This window comes from Chaetodon auriga, chromosome 3 (assembly GCF_051107435.1).
Source record: "Chaetodon auriga isolate fChaAug3 chromosome 3, fChaAug3.hap1, whole genome shotgun sequence".
Taxonomy (NCBI): Eukaryota; Metazoa; Chordata; class Actinopteri; order Chaetodontiformes; family Chaetodontidae; genus Chaetodon; species Chaetodon auriga.
Genome location: NC_135076.1, coordinates 23,267,348 through 23,288,714, shown reverse-complemented (window position 1 = coordinate 23,288,714; position 21,367 = coordinate 23,267,348). Strand labels below are relative to the sequence as shown.

At 41.5% G+C, this 21,367-nt stretch overlaps 2 protein-coding genes across 3 annotated transcripts in view; one reads left to right on the top strand and one right to left on the bottom strand.

The window, feature by feature from the left end:
* Positions 1 to 4,183, bottom strand: part of sbno2b (strawberry notch homolog 2b) — a 59,746-nt gene extending 55,563 nt beyond the window's left edge. For both annotated transcript variants that reach the window (XM_076726224.1, XM_076726225.1), the window contains exon 1: positions 4,013 to 4,183. The gene's annotated coding sequence lies outside the window, so the exon portion shown is untranslated. The remainder of the gene's footprint in view (positions 1 to 4,012) is intronic.
* Positions 4,184 to 6,910: 2,727 nt separating this feature from the next.
* On the top strand, positions 6,911 to 18,495 carry tm6sf2b (transmembrane 6 superfamily member 2b). The gene is made up of 11 exons (XM_076726676.1): positions 6,911 to 6,972; positions 7,180 to 7,307; positions 9,304 to 9,407; positions 11,713 to 11,810; positions 12,019 to 12,122; positions 12,722 to 12,804; positions 13,222 to 13,346; positions 14,456 to 14,557; positions 15,065 to 15,157; positions 17,325 to 17,444; positions 18,139 to 18,495. The coding sequence occupies exons 2-11, from the start codon at positions 7,228 to 7,230 to the stop codon at positions 18,373 to 18,375; spliced, it is 1,146 nt and encodes a 381-aa protein (XP_076582791.1). The 5' UTR covers positions 6,911 to 6,972; positions 7,180 to 7,227; the 3' UTR covers positions 18,376 to 18,495.
* The last annotated feature ends 2,872 nt before the right edge of the window (positions 18,496 to 21,367 follow it).

Sequence of the window (21,367 nt, the reverse complement as noted above, 5' to 3'; positions counted from 1 at the left end):
GACACATTTAACATAACTATCCTCGAATCAATTTATTGCCAGTCTTTTACAAAACAACAATGGCAACCCAAAGAATTCTCCAACCATTAGCCTTAGGGTATCCTCTAACATGTTTGTAAAAGGACAATTTAAAAACCTCTAACAGACCAGAAACTCCAAAAAACTAAAAATGAGGGTGGGGAAGACATTCAGCAAACACAAATATTCCTCAATCAAAGCAAGGTTTGTCCATGGTGTGGTGTGCAGCAATTATATCTGCTGACACAGTGCCTTCACACCAGGCAAGGACTATGGTAGCCAGTTATACTATGGCTGTGATCATTGATTTACTATGGCTGCCTCCACCCTTGGCTTAACTGTTGTTGTAGTAAATTGACTTCCTCAACATTTGTGGTCAGCAGTGGGCTACAGACTAGTTTTGAAGCACCCACATAACAAAGAACTCCCTTTGGTTATGTGTTTTGTTCCACTCTGATCACAATTGCCTGGACCATAGAAAGGTGCATGTATCTCAAAACAAATCTAAAAATCCCCTTCAAAATAAAAGCAGATTTATTTATTTATTTATTTTTTCCATTTGCTAAGGCAACAGCCCGCCACCCACTGAAAACAGGTCCGCGACCCACATTTGGGTCACGACCCACCAGTTGAGAATCACTGGTCTAGATCAAAACCCACCTGCTATTATATACAAAAATTCTGGGGAAAATGGTCCCATGTCTAGTGACATATGTGAACAACTCACCCTAGGATCATGGTCAACCCGGTATGTTTAACAGGTTGCCAAGAAATAAATTTAACATGAGACATCAGACATTTGACGTTCTTATCTTGTGTAAAAGGCATAACAGAAAAATATCTTTGGTCATCAAGTGTGCTGTAAGAGTTGAGTGCAGGCAGGACATCCCTTTCTTTGTCTTATTATTGACTGTGAGTCTTTGGGTGGAAAATGTGGCATACACTATATGACATCTCTACTACATATGCTAAAATAAACATTTTTAAGTCCAGGTCGAATAACTGTTTTTTCCTTTCCTGCTTATGGGGCTAGGCATAAATCCAAGCTGATAACTGAAACAGGTATTCAGGCATCCATCAATGTGGACTCTGATATTTTTCTCATATTTCCATCCAGCATGAGTTCCATTTTGAAATCACTGTTTGCCTTTCTAAGGATGTTGACACACTTTTTCCACAAAAAACCATAAAACAAAGCAGGGAGGAATACCAGAAAGTGGCATGCTCTCCTGCATTTCAGCCATCTCTTACAGAGCTCTTATGTGGCTTGGGAGAGATCCACATAGCCTCCAGGTCTGGATACTAGTTGGGACATGGCATACTCAGTCCATGGTAAAGGACCTGTTTGTTTTTTGTCACAGTGTAGAAGTGAACAATATGGCCTCATATTCCCAACAACTGCCACTTGTTCTTTCACTCTCTTCTGACCAAACATCCATGTTATGTTTAATACATGAACTATTATCTAATGAAGGCCAGATTCCGGGAAAGCAGGAACTGAATCAAACATATTACCTAGCCCCAATTCCCCTCCTCCACTCCACATTTTTCACTCTCACTCTAATCAGCCCATGGGCCATAAATGAGATTTATCACTGGCACCAATTGGGGAGGGGAGAAAAAAGGGCTAGAAAAGATGAAGGGAGATGGAGAATGGAGGCCAAGTCACAGAGAGCAGAGGGCATGAGCCACAGTTGAACCATGGATCATGGCTGTTTGACTTCACTCCACCAGGGTGCATTTCAAATACTAATATCCAGAGTACACCATTTCCTGGAGATATGAATTATCTGAATGATGAAACAAAACTTTGACATAACATTTATGAAAATGAACATTTCAGAGGATATGTCTTAACACTTTTCAAAGCTGTCTGACCGACTTGCTAATCCTGCTTTGTGACACCCCCCTCCTGTTCTTCTCTGAGTAATTATCCTTACAGTTTCTGTAGGCTCTAAACACATTATCAACAGATCAGGTGTGCTGTGACCCTTAGAGTCTCTGCAGGGCAGACAGTCATCAATTGTGTGGCACAATGGGAAATGAGAAAAGACAGCTGTGTGGCACAAACATGAAGCTAACAACCATGTAAAGAAGCAGTGAGTTGTGGTTTTTAGCCTGTATTTCTGACGGACAATCTGCTAGTTTAACAGCCTGACTGTTGCTATTAAAGCCTATATTGGGAGAGACAGAGACAGAACTGGCAGCAAGAGAGATCTAACAGCAAATGACACCAAGGCCACTGACCATGTCATTGGGATTAAGGGCACTCGAGTAAAGGACAAGAACTGAGCATTCACTTCACAGTTACCAAACAGTATCCATCAACAAGGGGGGCACAACATAATTAGAAAAATAGCCAGCCACCACAGCAACCTACTATGTCAAGGCTTGCGTGAGGCCTGACTAGTTTTGGCTGCAGGCATCAGACACACTGGAAACTAAAGAGTGAAAATTGCAGGAAAGAAAAAGAACTAGAGGGGACAGCTCTGTGAGGGCTATTTTCATTTCCTCCTGGTCACTGCTCCGGTTTTCTGAGTCACCCTAAAATATCCCAGTATGCTTGGTTTCTGTCACATATTGAGAAAACATTTTAGATCATATATTTATTTTTATCTTAAAATACATGGCATTCAAGAAAACGCCTGTGACGTGTTTATCCTCAACTCTTACTGTATAATGGTTACATCATAGTTGTACCATGGCACAGTGCAGGATAACGTTATACTTAAATATACACAGTACATCCACTTCTTTCTTTATAAGCAATGAATTCTCAAACTGTTACAAAGACAACTAGATATGATTCATGGAAAAACATTTGATGAGGCATACACGTATTGCGTACCCTACCAAAGTTGATGATTACCGAAAATGCTTGCAACTTCGACGTTGATTTAAACTTTTCCTTTCTCATTTATGAATGTAATGACGATACACGACAGCCACAAACCAGGGCTTCATCTCCGAAAGCTTTGTGGAATCTGCATTCACTCCCAACTAATCCGCGATGCCCTAAACGTTTGTTTTCAGTGTTGGCTAACACATGTACGTGCCAATGCATTTAAACTAAACTCAAATATGTATAATCGTGGACTTTGTGTAACGTTTTCACACTAAGGACACCGTGGTACTGAGCAAAGGTACAGAGGCACACTGGTCACCGCACAGCACAAAGGAAGGCAGCCACATCTCTGTTACAGTGTTACTGCCAATACTGTTAGCTTGCTGAACGGTAAACGGTACATTTAAAAAGCGCTAGCAAGAAAACTAACGTTGGCCACAAGACATTTCTCATTTGACCACTTAAATTTCTCGGCCAGAAATCACGGACGGCAGAATAACGTCAAAGCAAGGTCCCACACTAGATTAAAACAAGACATACTTTGGTTAGCTAATACTGCTCGGCTAGCTCGGCTAGCTTAGCCCAACAGTCGTTTTCTCACTGTGGGGTACGCTCGTTTTGCACATTGCCTGCGTAAGTTAATGGGATAACGTAGCTAGCTATCTTGTTTGTTGAAGAAAATCTTCGATCTTTTACTGACTTTTCCAATTGAAATTTTACTCTGTGCAGCAAGCACGTAAAGGAGCACGTTGCCATATTAAACTTAACCTTTGCATGGGAATTTTAGATGAGCAACATCACTTTCTTGTTAGCTACTATCAAATGAGTAGCTTATTACTAAGTAACTAGCTAGCTTTGTTAGCTGCTGGCCTTGCTTGATGGTGGCGTAGTAATGCCGAGTTATCAATAACACTGCGCCTCTTTTTATTTGCTACAGCTACCATACCTTCCCTAAGGTCTCAACTCATTCTAAGTTTACCGATAACGTCCCATATGATAGTGTTTAACTCAAGGCAGCCGCCTAAGAACCGGCGTAGCCCGTCGTCAAAAACGTGCGCGCCTAGGAGAGGCTGCCCAGAACGCATCTCGTTATAAAGCAACTGCCGATGTGTCGCTTGCCTTTTCGTAGTATCCTCGAATTACACTTACCGTGAATGTGTTACTTGTTCTCAATCCAAACCCCGAGCAGACGGGCTGCTTTTAAACGAAGACTCGCGTCAAAGTAACCGAAATAAGGAATTTTATCCAACTTATTCTTCTTAGTTGTTTTCTCCACTTCCTGATTGAGACGGTGCCATTTTGAATAGCGAAAAAATATTTCCGCCGCTGTCGTCACGCGCAGGGCCGCTTGACGATCGCGAGCAGAAAACAGCCTGGCCATAAATAGTTCATCACGTTCGGCACACCTGAACCAGTGCTGCAAGTTAGAATACACACGTTAAAACGATGGAAGATAACACATTACATAAAAATAACCAAATAATAATGAGCTCAGAAAAAAACACAGTTTGCCTACAAAAATATAAATCTTGATGCTACCTACTGTATTTACTTCTTATTGTATGTATTAATTGGTATTTTGGAAACTATTTTTTAAACAAATGGATAAATAAAAGACCTTAGGTTGATTGATACACTGTTTTACAGCCTGTAACACAGAAAGGCTTTTGGAATTAACAGAACCATTAAACTATCATATCTGAGAAGTGAGTCATGCCTTTTCAAACAAATAATTTTAGAAAAGAGGCCCATAAATAAATGTTCCTCTATGAAATGTTAACTATTATTGGTATGTTTGTACTGCTTTAAAGAGCACCTCAGGCTGCAACACACAGGTGAAATTAGTAATTCATGTTGAAAGCCCATTTTTTAAGCCATGCACTACTGAAGAGAAATGTTTCAGTCAGGGAATGTGGTGGAAACTATGATTTAAAAATCTCCAAAATAGCCTACGCTCACATTCACATATATTTCCTGAGATTCCTTTGGTGAAAATCAACAAATCATGATTAAAAAATAAATTTTGGCACTAAATTGTTTAAGGCTCAATTTTCATGAATTAATTAGCATTTAATTTCTCTCACTAATCATATTTGGACCTGTAAGTATTTTCCCTCTCACTTTAAAAGGCCACTGACGTAAATTTGGCCCGTAATACTTTAAAAATCACAGCAGCTGCTTAGACTATCACTACCACTCCTACTACTGATCACAGGGACAATCAAAGCTAATGACCAATTAATGTAGAAAAGTGCTCACTGAGTAAAATCAGAGATGACTCACAAGAAAACGCATTGCACATCTGCATAAAATAGCATACAAACAAAGTAATACCAATGCACAATGAGATAAAGAAATCTGTTATATGTGTTTTTCTGTATTTTTTTAGCTGTATGACCCTCTTTGTAACTGAAACCAAATATGTCTCATTATTGTTTCTTACATGTTATTTCAGTCAAATCACTTGGACTACTTCCCCGCAGACAGTTACTGTATGAAAGTGCATTTCATTTAAGATGTTAAATGGAGTTTGTGTTCATCTTCCTCCTGCAGGTCGCTGTCTCATTTTGGCATCCATCTGTCCATTTCACGTTATTGAACGGCAGAGCTGGAAGAGCTCCAGTTGTTTCCAGCAAACACAAACTGCCACTGCTTTCCTGGTATAACAGTCCCCCCTTTTCCCAACAAAGGAGGTTGGTGGGAAGCAAAGAGGCAGTGTGTGTGCGTGCGTGCACGTGCGTGTGCACTCACACGTGTGTGTTCAAATTCAAGGTGTCGTTCATGAAAGACAGTGGCAGGGTTATGCTTTGTTTGCCCTGTCTGATATTGTTGTATTGTTTTATGTCGGCAAGGTGCTGGTTGATGATACAGAATGTAAAAGCAGTATAAACACATTCTGGCACATTTTAGTTGCACCTTTATAATGCATGTTTGCTCATCACTGAGGACCATTTCATTCCAGACAAACACTGCTCATTGTATCAGAATTCAACACAGTAACAGCCGGGCAGGTACCTGTGATCTGCCAATGGTTAACACAATGAGACAATTCTGATAAGATTTCAAATAAAAAAATATATATCTGATATTTTATCTCAAAACTAAGTCAAGTTCCATTGATTTATTGTCCTTCATTGGGAAGGACACTGCTGTTTTAGTTTGAATTTGGCGCACCCTACTGGAATTATACTGCAAACACTTTGTTAGAGGAGAACTGATCTTCATGGCTGTTGGAGCAAAGTAATTGAAGAACATAAGCAGCAGGCTGTAATTCCAGCAAAAGCACATAAAGCAGAGCCATAACAAAGAGGATTTGTGCCTCCATTGATCATGATTGAGAGAGCACAATTATTTCCCACTTCCTGTTAGTGTCTTTGTTCACTGTTCACAGTGTTCCTGACAGAACCGCAGCAATGTTCCAGCTCATCTCTCACATGTCTTTGCCCATTCAGCTGCTGTTCACTGTGACTCTTAAGCAAGTTAGTTACTGTAAATAGTGCAGCACATGCACTCCAAGGTCAGAGGAGGAGCCAAAAGGCCATTCAAAGACATCCTTTGGAGAAGACGCGAAGAACTGGTGGTCATTTTCAATTATGGGATACTTAACCCATCTGCTTTTGTTGGGCTTCTTTTGGATCTACTGAAACGTGTTTTGATAGATGGACATTTACAGATGTTTTAGCTCAGGAATTGTTCATAACGTATGGCAGATGGAATAATTAAAAGAAAGAAAGAGCCCACAAAAACCTTTCCGCTTTTGGTGCTTGGCCTCCATGAAGATAATCTAATCCTGTCACATCCATACAATACACACAGCATTGTTAGTATTTGTGAGTATACCATAGACAGCACACAATGCACACATTTCAACATGCAACATTAAGCCCTCTGTAGAACAGGAATCAGTATAATTTGTAAGTGTGTTACTGCATAAAGAGGAATGTGGGCCTATTCTCTAATACGACTTATGTAAATCTCTGACAAAACCAAATTGCATAACTTTTCTCCCAAAAGCTTCTTTGTCTCCACATCATTATTTTCCCAGTAAAGGCCATGGGTGCCTCAGGCCAGCTGTAATTTGATTAATCCACCGAAAGGGTAGCCAGACGGTAAGAGCCTGCTCTGCTTCTTTTCCATTCTATTCAAAACTGCAGATTTTATTTCACGACATTCAAATCATTTAATTTGACTTAAAGGATTTATTTCATTTTTTTTCCCAGTTCTCATAAATATATTGATGTATATTGAAAATTAATATTGCTATTGCTGGAGCTGATTTTATTGGCTTAAAACTGATAAGCGTATTGTGTTTTCAGCGGTGTTGTGGATTCTGCTGGGAGGGAGGCTGAACAGCTCTTGAAGAGATGGAGACCTTCGTCTTTTTATTTTCATTTTCTGCCCTTGGCGTTCTTTATGCCATGAACACTATTCCCGAGTTTCAAGAGTAAGTCATAAAATTTACTGATTTCTTATTGCTCAGCCTCTGCATACAGTCTGTATAGTGTTCAGGTCCACATTTCTCTGTTTTTGGGTGAAAAGCTTTAAATATTGCTATGAAATTGTAGCAATAACTTTTAAACAATCATATACAATCACAGCAATTAATTATACAAACAGTTATTCATGTACAACCGAGACAGAAATACAAGGATATAAGTGTATGACATTGCAGGTGATCTTTCCAGTGTCACGGGATAACAGACAGTATGCTTTGCCACCACTAGAGCACACTATAAGCTTAGAACTCAAACTATTTTTCTATTAGACTCTGACCACCTCGTAAATCCTTGACTGTGTTATGCACTACTTATTCTATGATTTTCAGAGTGTATTTGCCAGTTGTCTCTTTAGTTGTTGTAAACTCTTTGAATGATTAAACCTGACATTTCTTGGAGGGGCAAGAGAATGAAAAGGGAGCAAAGAGAAGGTAATGTGAGAAGAATCTGAGGAGATAATCTGATATGATGTTGCAGATAATTACTTTTCTAAGCTGTAAGGGATCATTTTCTTATTCAAGGCTTATCTGTTTGCCCTGTTAATTGGTGTATTGCCATTACAGTATTGTCTGCAGTTGATGATTGTATACTACAACACTAAAGGATGAATAAACAGAGTGGTAAAACACTTTTTCCACTCCTCTTTCACACTTTTCACCACATGATATTTCTCATTTCTGACAGACTTTTATACTCCTCCTGTGTGAATATCTCTGCTGGCTCTTTTTTGAGCGTGTGGACATTGACAATCAATACAGACTGCACAGAAGAGTTTGATAAATTGCTCTTGACATACAATATGCCTCGTGCTCTCCCACTCTGCAAACAAACAGTATTGTGTGCATAAATCTTCCTGTACTGTTGAATTGGAGAGGTAGCAAGGGAGCTTCCCTTTGCTCTCACAGCATTTGTTTTCCTTCTGTGAGCACACATTGAGAGTTTTCCAAGGATGTAATGTTGTTTACTAGATGATACCTCACGCACATTAATCTTTTCCAGTGCAAGGCAGCGGTACCTTTGACCAGTAAACATGGAGGGCAGCGCTGAACTAACATGGCCTTAGCTTGCTGCTTCCCACACCTCTGTCTATGATTGATTACGCCTTTGTAAAGCTGTGCTTTTAAGCCACTGGTAGGCATACGACCATGAGAGGTGGGATATTGCAGATTTAAAGTTTAACAAGGGAAAGTTGTTGTAATTTATACTAGAAGAATACAATATGGCTTAACACAATAAAAAAAAGATAAATAAATAAAAGAACAGGACAACCCGCTCAAACTAGCAGGCTAATTATAAAGTTTTGGAAATACTGTCCATGACAAAACAAGCCAGTGCATATAATACAATGAAAAAGAGGTCTAATCTCATTTTTAAAGGATGATCTTGCACTGCTGGAGTTGTATCAGATCAATACCAGCAACACAGAGTCTGGAATTTCATGTCAGGAGCGAGTGATGCTTCAAACTCAGCAATATATTTTCAAAAGCTCTGAGATGAGACATGAGGCCGCTGCTTGTGCTCTGTGTGTTTTTTAAAAAGCAACCTGAGTTGGCAGGATATCAGGAGGGTAAATTCAACGTGACACTGCCATCTCACCGGGAATCTCCAGGCACACAGGAGTGCCTTTGCTCTCTCTGGGTGCAGCGCATCTATCTCACAGATTTTCCCTCACACTTCTGCATTATATCAGCCCAGTCCTAACTGTGGTGTGCTGTGCGATTATCATTCTCACTGACTTCCAATTCATCATCATTTACTAATTTAGCACTGCGGAAAAGACTGGCACAACTTCCATTGGAGAAACTAATTAGAAAAGAGAATGGAGCAGAAAATTCGAGGAGGGAGATGTCTTACAGTGCTGTGTCAGCAGAGAGACTGTGTTTAAAACATGGACAATGTGTTGTTATTTTATCAGCTTACACTTGAATTTCTCCTCTCTCACAGGCCTTACGTGATCTTGGAGATTGGCGTTGCCGTGTTGGTGATTGTGTTTCTGTTTTACTTCCTCATCACTCGTGGCAACCCACCTAAAGACGCCTTATTCTTTGGTAATTAACACAGCTATGTACATTTCCCAACTTACTTGCAATGTATTTCCAAATACAGTGAGGTTAATCACTCCAATGCATTGTGCAGGAGCTGATTTCAGCACCCACAAAAGGGTTTCCAGAACCTTCGCCCGCAGCATACTGTGTCGGAGTGAAAACATGAACTGTGTAGAATGTGATTTCACCTGATATGCTGAAAGCTGCTTAGACTGATCAGGCTCACAGCAAAGCTAAGCCAGACGTTTCTGAGGCATGACTGACCCCAACCCTCAGCAAGCTAAGGACCTTCACGGCGCTTGCACTCACTTGACCTTTCAGCTTCTCTTTTGAGTTCTTGATCAACCTTGAAGCAATGTCCCTCCACAGCGACTGCCTGTATAATACCATTCATACTCCACCACTGACTTAGTCTGAATGCCACAAGGCCTTTTGTACTCAGTTTGACGGTGTGACGGTTGCAGCTTGTGCACCTTTCACACACTCTTAATTAAGCTTTTCTGCCGTGGTTTGTGTCATATTGTTCCTTGTTATGTGTATTGCTATCGGTCAAATATGTTCTCCATTCCTAGCCAAGGGTTTCCCTGCAAATACATCCCTGCAGCTGATGCCAGGGGCTATGCTAGCGGGACAGAAACCAGGTGATATGTCGGTAGTCGGTGCCCAAGGCAGTGCCAGTGCTGTGAAGGAGAACCACAACAACGAGGGCAACGCTGTGACAGGCTCCTCTCAGCGATAGAGAGCCGTAATCCCCCCGCTATCTCACCTGAAAGATGTCAGAGATAAATCCGGTCATCCTGAGGATTACAGAGACACTGGTACACGGGAGAAACAAAAATTTGTGTGTGTGCTTGCGTGTGTAATATGTGCATCCGTGTTCAAAGAGCGTGTGAAGAACAGATAGGAAGGATGTGATCCAGTGGTTTTAAGCGGTGGTATCTACAGAGAGATGCCTGTGTCACAACACACACCAGTTCACTTTATAATGACATTCTGTAAAATCCAGACGGATGGACGCTCCTTTTCCTCTGCTTCTGTTCATCTCAGTTGTGTGCGGTAATGCTAATGTACACTGTCCATCTATAGTTATTAGTGGAGTCAGTGCATGCATATTGAGTGTTCCCAAACAGTCATACCTCCCCAACTGGTGTGCACTGATGTGGCCATGGAGAAAAAGGTCCATTGCCTGAATCTGCCATGGATTCATCAGCCAGGGCAACATTCTTTCCAGTCGTTTACAGTTAAATTGGCATGTCATCCACTGTAATATCCTTTAGGAGTTTATGATAGACAGCCGAGGTACCCTGCATGTGCCCGAATTATATTGTGACGTTAAATTTCATGCTGTCTGCACACCACTTGCTATGATCCGAGCCACCTGACATTTCCTCTGATCATCTCCTCAGAGTCTCCAGACAAGCTGTAGCCAATGCTTTGATAAGCTGAGGAGCGTTGTGGTACATTTAGTGTTCACCACTGAGATTTTTGCCTTCAAAAAAGTCCACCAATGGCCTTGGTGATACACAAACCTGCCTTCCTGGCGGCCACAATAACGCATCTGTCAAAGGGTAAGATCGTGCCAGTCACTTGAAAAGAAGTCTGAGAATCTGGAAAGAGTTGCTGGTGTATGCACACACTTTTGTGAGTAAAAATTTCAGTCCTCAAGATTTCTTGCAAAAAGCCCACAGGTACTAAAACCTTTGATAGAAGGACCTTTAACAGCAAGGATAGTCTGTTGTTTTCTTTAGCTAAGAGTATTATTTGAGGCCTATATGCTACTCAGCTCTAAACTTAAACTTCTGACTTGTGGACATGGACATTTCAGCTCTGCTGGACTCTTAACCTGAGGATAGAAGGCAGAAGGCTGTTCACCGTGGACTCCATATAAATACACCCCCAGCCTACCTCATGGCTCTAAACTTTATTTCCTCTCCAAACTATCCCACAAATAAGCTGGACAAAGACTGGGAGTCACACAGACATTTAGGAGACGTGATGTTCCGCATATTTATTTCTCAAAGCATGCAGACAAAACAGATTGAGTAATTACATGAAACTTTCAAAATCACAGCGGCTTCTGAGTGACGTTTGTTCAAAGCTGACAAAGCTGCTTAACATGTCAAAGTTTCCCAAGTGCTGCAAGTGGCAGTTTCCCCCCGCCCACCTACACACACACACACACACCTACACACACACACACACACACACACACACACACACACACACCTGACTGTAAAATGAAACACTTCTTCATGTCCAGTATCAGGTAGATGCTTTTATTTCCCTGCACTGTGTCTTGTCTTTGCAGTTTTTGCAGAATTTTGCTTCACCTGTGTCATTGACCTGACGAGTGCCTTGGAGCATGACGGCATTATCTCCGGCTTTATGGAATTCTACCAGAAGACGGTAGGTTTATTTTTCTCACGTCTGAAATACTGATGATGATTTGAACGTGGTACACAAAGACAACAATATCTTGTGCCTGGACTCAAAACAAATTTTGAAACATTATACTGGCAACAACAGAAATGATTACAGAAACACTAAATCAAAGTACAGAAGGCTCCATTTTAACCTGCTGTCACACACTATGCATGTAATGTATGTGTTTTAGGGAGAGCCCTATCTGGGAACAGCCTATGCCATCATGATGTGTTACTGGGATGGAATAGCACACTTTATCATGTACCTGGTGATGATCAGCAGGATAACAGACAGGTGGGTGACGGTAAAGTCAGTTCAAATCACATCAAGCTCATTTATCTTGCTTTCCATCTCAAAGCGCCTGCCTCTTGTGACTACACAGAGATCTGTGGTACTCTGTCTAACTGGAGGGTATGGAAGCTGCATGTAAGTCTGAATGGAGCAGTAATACATTTCAGTACTGAGATTAAAATGTTCTACAGCACAGAAAAGGCTTCAGATCTGCTTCTTTCATACCCCTGATTTTCTTAAAGAAATAGTAAATGCAGTTGAGCTGTGCGTTTCACCGCTGAGTGCATTTATCACATAAAATCCACGCAATGGCCTGAATAAAACAGTATTTTTAGAGTAGAGAGGGTCCTCCAGAGTGAGTTAGTCATAAAGTGCAGTCAGTGAGTTCAAGAGTTCAGAGCGAGCGCTGCCTTGGGGCATGTGCTATCATGGAAATGAAATCTTCTTTTAAACAATGTCAGCTTTTTACCGCTGGGAGATGTGTAAGAAATTTATACCATCACAGAGCCATGCGACTGACAAACACTTCAACAAACTTCCATCTTCTATCTCACCTGCTATAATGTAGTATAATCACCCTTGTTTTTTGGTGTCTCTCCCAGGAAAGCCTACCGTACCCTGGGCCTGTTCTGGGCTGGCTCTTTGTGTGCCAACATGAGCGTGTTTATTGCCGGGATAGTGGCAGGTGAGCCTCATCTTCCATTCCCCGTCTGCAAGTCCCGTGATGACAAGCTTTAATCAAGTGAACATCTGCATGGCCGTGTAGCGTCAGTGTCACAGTTCATCCCGCCAACAAAATACACAGCAGCCCCGTGCCTCGTCTGCTGTCACAACCCACAGAACAAAGCAGAAAACAGACTTAAAAGCATCTGTTGTTGGCATTTCAAACTGCATACATAAGTGTCACAAGATCAAGCTCGTCTACAGGCAATGTGTTGTTCTCTCTGTTCTATTATCATATTGTACTGTGTGTTTTTGCCTGAAGTGCCCTGTGGAGGTTTTCTTTGCAAGTTTAATCACAGATTTACACCGAGGTGTTTACAGTATGTCTTCGTATGTGTGAGTGCAAACAGATAAAAGGCTCCCCTCTTCCGTATGGCAGGTAAATACGGGTCAGAGATCCGTCCAGCCTTCTGGCTCAACTTCCTCTTCCTTTTGGTGCCTATATGGGGAGCAGTCACACTATTCACTCGGCCCAAGGACAGACCGCTAATCGGTGGATACAACGTGAGTCCCACGCAAGAATGGTTAGATCCTGATATGAATGTGGAGAGGTTTGGAGAAGCAGTGTTTGCTGAATATGTTTAATCAGGGTAACAGTACAGCACAGTCCAGCTCAATATGATCCAGACCATGAAATGTGACAAAGGGCAGCCAGTTCAGTCATTTATATGTATGAGTTGCTGATATTTCCAGTGGCATAGTCAGAGTGTTGGGAGGAATTTCTAGTGTGCGCACCTGAATCTGGAGGATCATCAGAGTTTGTTAGCAAGCGGAGCTACAATGTTTTACCAAATTTCCGTATTTGTTTGCCACTTCCCTTTCCTCCTCATAATATCCAGTAATTGTCCTGAGTCAATCTTGATAAGGGTATCTTGAATGGTTGACCAAGATATCTTAAGATATCGTTTTACGCCCATAGCCTCTTTATTTAGCCTCAGTCCACCATGGTCATGACTCAAACTATGATTAGCTTTGTCTTACAGCAGCTATAATCAATATTTTGTATATCAACAATGACTCACATGACTGCTCATATGTGAACGAGGTCACTTGTGGTGATGAACTCATAGATAATCATCACCCACCCCTACATTTCCTCTCAGTGTAGGACAGCTCATCATTTTTGTGTAAGCATCATTTTTGGCTGCAGCAGGCGGCTTCTTTAAGTTAAAGAATTCACATGAATCAACTGTATGCTGCCCGCAGAGCACCAAACACCAGACAAACAACTGGCTAGTTCACGCAGTGGAGGATTCAGCAGCTAAAGAGCCAGATATGTCCTTCAGGAGTTGATGGTGACCTGCGAATATTGGACGTACATTCACCTGGCGCACACAAACATTGTGTAAATATGCATGATCTCACTTAAATGGTGGTGATGTGTAAATGTTGGGTTTACAGATTGTTTCCTGTTACTGCAAGTGCCCAAAAAAACCAGTTCATGCAGGTTTAATGACTATGAAAACCTGGAGAGAGAAACTGTATTCATGCATTCCTTATTCACATTATGTGGAAACAAAGGTTACATAAAAGCGAGCGTGACAGCATGCTAAGATGCCACGACCTTGACGAACCACTTCTATACTTTACATTGTGCTGACATCTTCCCACAGGCCCAGCACGCTCAGAGCATGAAGCTGATCTGGCGTCCTTTGGATCTGATCCTGGTGCTGCTCCTGTTAGCTGCCATGGCCTTCACCGCCCTCAGAGGCTTGGTGAGCGTACATCACATCCATGCCATGGACAGAGTTTGGGGCGAGGCTTTAATGATGGCTTTAAAAGTCATGTAGTCCGATTTTGCTCATGCAGAGTTGTGTGTCCAGAGAGTCAAGCATTTAAAAAGCATTTCTTTAACAAGCAATGCATCCATCTAATTGAGCCACATGGGATTGTTACGTACTAATCCTCTAAAAAGGATCTTACTTTGAAGGGCACTGACATATGAACTGTGTATTTCAATGTAATTAGTATGCTACACATTTCATATTCAAATAAAGGAATATCATTAAATGAAAACGAATAGTTTGGCAAGATGAGAGGCAAAACATTATCAAGTATCGCCATCCAAGTCCAGTCGCCTTTTCTTTAATCTGCATTAAAGGCCAAGTGTAAAAGTCATGTTGGAGTTTAATAAGTGAGTTTTAGAGGTGGTTGCAGGTGCATTTTGTCACCTTTGGCCACAGCTGAGCCAGCCGTTTGTCTTCTTGTCCAACCCTCTGTAGGTGGCTCTGGACTCTCCACTCGAAGCCTGTTCCATCTACCTGAAGCACTATGAACCCTACCTGAAGGATCCTGTGGGCTACCCCAGAGTTATGGTTAGTGCTTTTGTCTCTGCCTGCCTTCACACTCAGCACCTGAATGCTGCTCTCTGGCCGTCTTTATATAACCAGTCACATAATGGACCTCTGCTTTCATGGATATCACTGTGAGTGTGCTGGAAGCTTGCCCTTATCGCCTCCACTCTTTCAGCTCACAGCTGATTACAGAGCCATTTTTCATCATTACAGCAACAATGAGCAAGGGCTGAGAGGCCAGCGCATCTTTGTTTCTCTCTTTCATTTGTGTAAGATGGATAACAGATTATTACTGTGACTGGCGGTGGGACTCCTCTCCTTTTTATTTTCTCCTGCTGACCCTACACTGCTGTGGGTTTTGTTGTGTTTTGTTCAGCGTACACAGCTTTGTCAATAGGTTATCCAAAGACCTTGTCGGGGCTGCAGTCCAGGCACAATTGCACGTCATTGATCAGACGGACGAACCGCATGCTGAGAACTTGATAAGCTAATCCCTCACCCAAAGCCCCCCACCAGCATCGCACTGGGTGGGAGGAGGGTGTGTGCGCTGCATGTGAAAGCATGTCTTGGTAGCGGCCTTTGCAAATCTTTGTTTGTGTGTGTTGCAGTGGCTCACTGGTGCTTGTGTGCTTGTGTGGGTGTGAAGAAATGAAACGAGTTTGGTTTGTTGCACAGGGTCACACTGTTTCTGCAGTGACTGACCTCCTCATTCATTGATGATGATGAACGATATGTGACAGATTACCGTGGCAGCACTAAAAAGACATTTCGACAAAAGACTGAAGGGCATGTATGATTGGCTTTCAGGCCTTGGGCTGAACTCATTAGAATTCATCCAGACCTCAGACCGAGAATGAAAAGAAACTGTTCAGTGGTATAATTTGAGTGTTTTATAAAGTGGGAAACTGGCTTTCATGCGCCAAATATTTTAAGTTGAAGGTCAAGACAGTCTCTGTAATGACCCTTGTGTGGAAGTAGTAATTTGTGCTGAGGGTGCATATTTGAGCAAACTACTCCAGCACCGCACTTTGAAGCAATTTAGAGATATAGGGACTTTATTTGAGAATTTCCATTTTGTGAAAGCTCATTTTAGTTGTTCAGAGGGGAATGTTGTACTTTTTAGCCGACTGCGTTTATCTTACGACTGCAGTTACTTGTCACATTGCAGAATAAAATGTCACATTCAACATGAGATTAGATTAAGGCGAGAAAATGATTCACGGTTAGCTGGATGAAGTTGGACCCAGGAGCACCTGGAGCATCAAAACACTGAAGCACAAACACTCTTAAAACTTTAATGATTTTACACTCTAGGAGAGAAAAAGCTGAGCATGTTTACTTTTGATACCTATCTATATTTTACTGCTTATACTTGTTAACTTTTTCTTTACTTTTGCTGGAATTTTCAAGTACTTTTCCAAACTGGCAGAGCAACTTATATGTAGCAAATTATTCTGAGGGTGTTTGTATTTCCACATTCAAAGCAGCCCTCTTCTGTATTCAGTGTGAGTAGGTGAAGTGCGGTGCAGGCCAGAGGAGAATCAGGATGTACTGTATTAATTGTCTGCTGGAGCGTTGGTCGGGACCCAACAACAACATAGACTGACAGTGATGGAGGAGAATGTCTTTCTACACAATGTTCTGGATCCATAATCCCTATTCACTGGAGTATACCAAGTAATATACACCACCAATTCAGCCACTGTATATACTTTAACAACAGAATTTACATATGCTGTCAAATACAGGTTAATGTCATTCAAATGGTTGAAGAAAAACTGGAAATATTTAAACATATCTAAGCTAAAATGCTGGTGCTTGTTTGTTTGGTCACAGTTTATATTAAGGTACACATACTCACAACTGACTAGTTGCTTATTAGTGCGTATGGGTTGAATATTGTCTCTTTATTAGTTGCCATAAAGGACTTTTTAACGCCTTATTCTGGGGGTCAGGGTTATTAAGGGTTAGGTTATAAAATCAGAATTCATGTACAATAACTTTCTTACTATCAATAAGCAGTAATTCTGAGGTTATTGAGGGAAAACTGCAGAAGAACAGCGCAGAGTAAAGCATAAATAGATGCTTTATAATGACTGAATACGAGCCGTTCTGCTACTAATATGAGGAACTAGTTAAGTGTGAGTATGTGTACCTTCATATGAAGTGTTACCATTTGTTTTTATAGATGCTGCACTTGTTCTTCTACGGACTACCTCTGTTGGGTGCCTTTGTTTACGGACTCCTCAGGCCCGGGTGCACATGGATGTCAGACTGGACTGTGTTCCTCGCCGGAGCCATGATCCAGGTAAGACCACGAAGACAAACATCAATAATTGAAACTGGCTCTGAATACATAGTTTGGGACACAGCTGTTGCATACTGATGTGGCTGCACTGACACCTTGCGTTGCATTAAGTCTTTGTGATAATTACTGCTCTGATTGATTCAAGTTTTCATCAGCAGTTTAGGCTCAGCACAAAGAGGTCTGACACATGTCACTGCAATTAAATTCCTTGTAGTGAGCTCTCATCCTGCTGATAATGACCTGGACCACATTTATCCTTTGAAGCATATTTTCTGTGATAAACAAACTGGTGCTGCTTACTCCCATAGTAATTTGACGCAAAGATTGGAACCATGAACCATGAGGATGCGGTTGATTAAAGCCTTCTTTCACTGTTCATAAGAGGCTTCAGACTCTACCCTGCATCTCCTTAAGTCTCCGTATCTCCTGTGGTTCATATTCCCTTTTTAGGATCATCTTCCGTATATTTTAACGGTAGACTAATGACTGTGGAAGAAACACTCCAGGTAACTTGTTCCCTCTCAGTTATTCCTTTGGAGGGTTTGTTGAAAGAAACAGATTTCAAATGACCTGCTATTACTATAAAAATAGACCACAGCAGGCAATAGTGGAAGTATCAGTGCTGATAGGGACAATGTCCAATGTTATAACAGTAAAGTCTAGCTTTTGACTTGCTTTCTCTGTCTATTTCCAGTGCCAGTGGGCCCACATCGGGGGGTCCCTCCACTCTCGTACCACAGCTCCGTTTCGTATCCCAAATGATGTTTTCTGGTCTGTGCTGGCAGCTAACTTGCTCTATGCAGCCACTCCTATCCTGGTGGCCTTGAGGGTTCAGAGTAACCCCTATTTCTTCCTGAAGATCGCCCCCTTTCCCGGGCAGACAGGTTTGCCAAACAGCGAGGAGAAAGACACCAAGTACAAAGACAAATAGTGCTAATTCCTAATCTGGCCTGACCTTTGGAGTTAATTGCTTATCTGATGATTCATGAAGAGCCGTTTTATTTCAAATGTCATATTTCTGAATGCCATAATACAAGATTATTTTGCTCAACATATTTGGATTCTGTGGTCATTTAAAGGTTTTCCTCCAACAATTTGATTCATTATGTATGCATAAACAGCAAAACAGCTGATTGGTCAGTGAACAGTATTTTTAGCCATGCTTCTGGCATGGCTCTGGGTGATGCCGGTGTCGGCCAGTCAGTTCGTCTGTTGGTCCACTTTGATCCAGAAAGAAATATCTAAACAACTCAACAACTGGCTCAGACATTCAGGGTGCCTAAAAGATGATTTCCAAAGATTTGGTGATGCCCTGATTTTTAGGGAAAGGTCTTGGCAACTGTTTTCCATTAAGTTTACCACAGATATCCATGCTTCCAGAAGGATGAATCCTGGTGACTATTATGATCTAGAGCCAACGGCAGGTCAAAGTTTTCACTTATTCTTAGATCTCATAATTAAATCCATAAATTGGTACAAAAGTGTGATATAGATATTCATGGTTCCCAGATGATGTATGCTAATGACTTTGGTGATCCTTTGACTTTTCCTTTTTGCTGTGAAATGTGGTGCAGACATGCCTCACACAGAATGAATGAACTCTGGAGGTCCTCTTTTCCTTTAGTACTGACTTCAGGTCTAAATTTTAATTTGTCAAACTTGGTAAACATTATACCTACTGACCATCAGTCTGTTACCATTGTCATCGTGAGCATGTTAGCACACTGACATTAGCGTTTAGCTCAGGGCATTGCTGTAAGTAGTCCTACATTCTCAGAGATATCAGGGTCCCGTGTCTTTTCCTAAACACTTCCTTGATGTTGATAGAAAACAAATTATGAGGTCAAAGAAAGATGTGAAGAGTTCTCATGAGGACTCGGAAAAGGAGAATCTGACTGCAGTCACACTACTACATAATTACGTAGCCGCGGATGTTATTTGCGTGGATCTGCCGTGTTCTCTTTAAATGTTATCGCTGCAAGGACTTGTGTGATGGCATTGTCTCCTCTTCTTTCATAAAGGATGGTACAGTGCATCCTATGCTCAAGGAGATAAAGAAAGGAGGCACTGAAGCACTTTTCCTTAGCATGTTGAGAATTTGACCTCTTATCATGGCTGCCACTTAGACGCTTCTGGGTAATTTCACTCAAACATTACAAACATTCATGAGAAAAAATAACTACTCAACCGCAACGTTAGTCTTGTTTCACAATTTACAGAAGCTGTCCACTGAGTGAGAGAAAAGGAGATGCATGAGCATGAACCTTACCTTGTAGCTCAAGGACTCTAGCAAATCGCATGTTGATGGTTGGCTTCATATAGGTATTATGTGGTGAGTGGGACAGATTGCACCATAAGAGAGACATGGTCAAGAAAATATTTTACAGCAGCTTGTGATGCACATAAATCAACAAAGGTGCACACAGAGCAGAAGACTAATGATAAGAGTCATATAAAAGCAAGGAGCAGGTGTTGCTCAGTGTTCTACAACCACTCTGCTCTGTGTGCAAACCAGGTACATATTTAAAACACCCAACCTGACACCAGAACCATTTTAATTTATGATTAATATCTTTGAGTTTTCCCGGAGACGCTGTGCACACATGCTTGTCTTGTTCCTACCCCTCTGCTCTATTCTTTTCAAGTTGTCACACAAAAACAAATGCACATGGTTGACTTTTAGAGTTTGCCAGATGGAGCGTGAATAAATGTGAGAAACTGTTTACTTTACCTGCACTAAACTGCGTCAACACAACCCCGTGGATGACATAACAAGGCCGCTGTTTTTCAGCGTGTTTGCAGATGAGACAGAGATGAGATAGAAGCAGTGGAAACTTTAGCAAAACCAGCAAACTGTGTATTTGATGTCTACCCAAAGATACAGTTATAGCCATAGAATATGTTGTTGTCCCATAAACACGCCAATTTACATTTCTTTGCCAATGTGCCAACAATAGAAACAGAAAGCAAGGAATTATCCTCTAATGACACTGTCTGCCGAATTGATTCATTGCTGCAGTTCTATATTGACTGTTGGCTGATTGGAAGTGTTGGCTGCATCTTTCTCTGAATTAATTTCTGAATGAGTTATAGCACATTGACTTCATCTGTATGTTCACATTGTTCACTGAAAAGGTGTCTTAGAGGGACATTAAAGTTTCTAGAATCTGAGTAAAATAAAGGATATGATGCATACTTTACTGAAAGCCCCGTACACCCATGGTGCAAAGCACGCAGGTGATTTCAATTGAGTGCCCGATTGGACGTCCTCTGAGGACTCTATGAGCTGCCCGAACTGTGTTTGATTGACATCTCCCTCTTTCTCCTGTTAGATTTGCTTCACCTGTTATTTTGGAGTTTGGACACATCTGTGTGCAAGGGCTTTAAAATGCACCACAACCTCTTAGTTTTGATTGGCGCAGACATTATTGTGGATTAAATTGCTTATGTTGAAGAGCGTTATATAACTGTGATATTTGGAAATGTCCACATGTAAGCCCACACATGTGTGAAATAGACATTGTGGGGGTTTGAGTGGGTAGGAGGGGGACTTGACAAATCCACAATATGGTTGCTATTTCTTACTCAACACCACTGGAGCCACCACAGATCATTACTCACAGCTGAGTGCTGAGGATGTGCCAACATGTGCTGCAGAAGGTAATGTATACTTCAACAGCAGCTCTTGTCACTCACTCACTCTGGCGAACACACACCGCTGCTGTCTGCCACCAGCCTATCTCGGTTTTGAAAAGGCAGCTTTTCTTTCTTGGTTTAAGTAGGAAAACAAGACGTGCCTCTGCCATTCTGCATTCTGTCTGATCCTGTGTGCCCAAATTGAGAGTGTTTCATCCCTTCTCTACTTACGTTCCTTGATCCTCTTTGTTTCTCTTCTGCTGAGTGATGCTGCTGTGTGCCTGCTC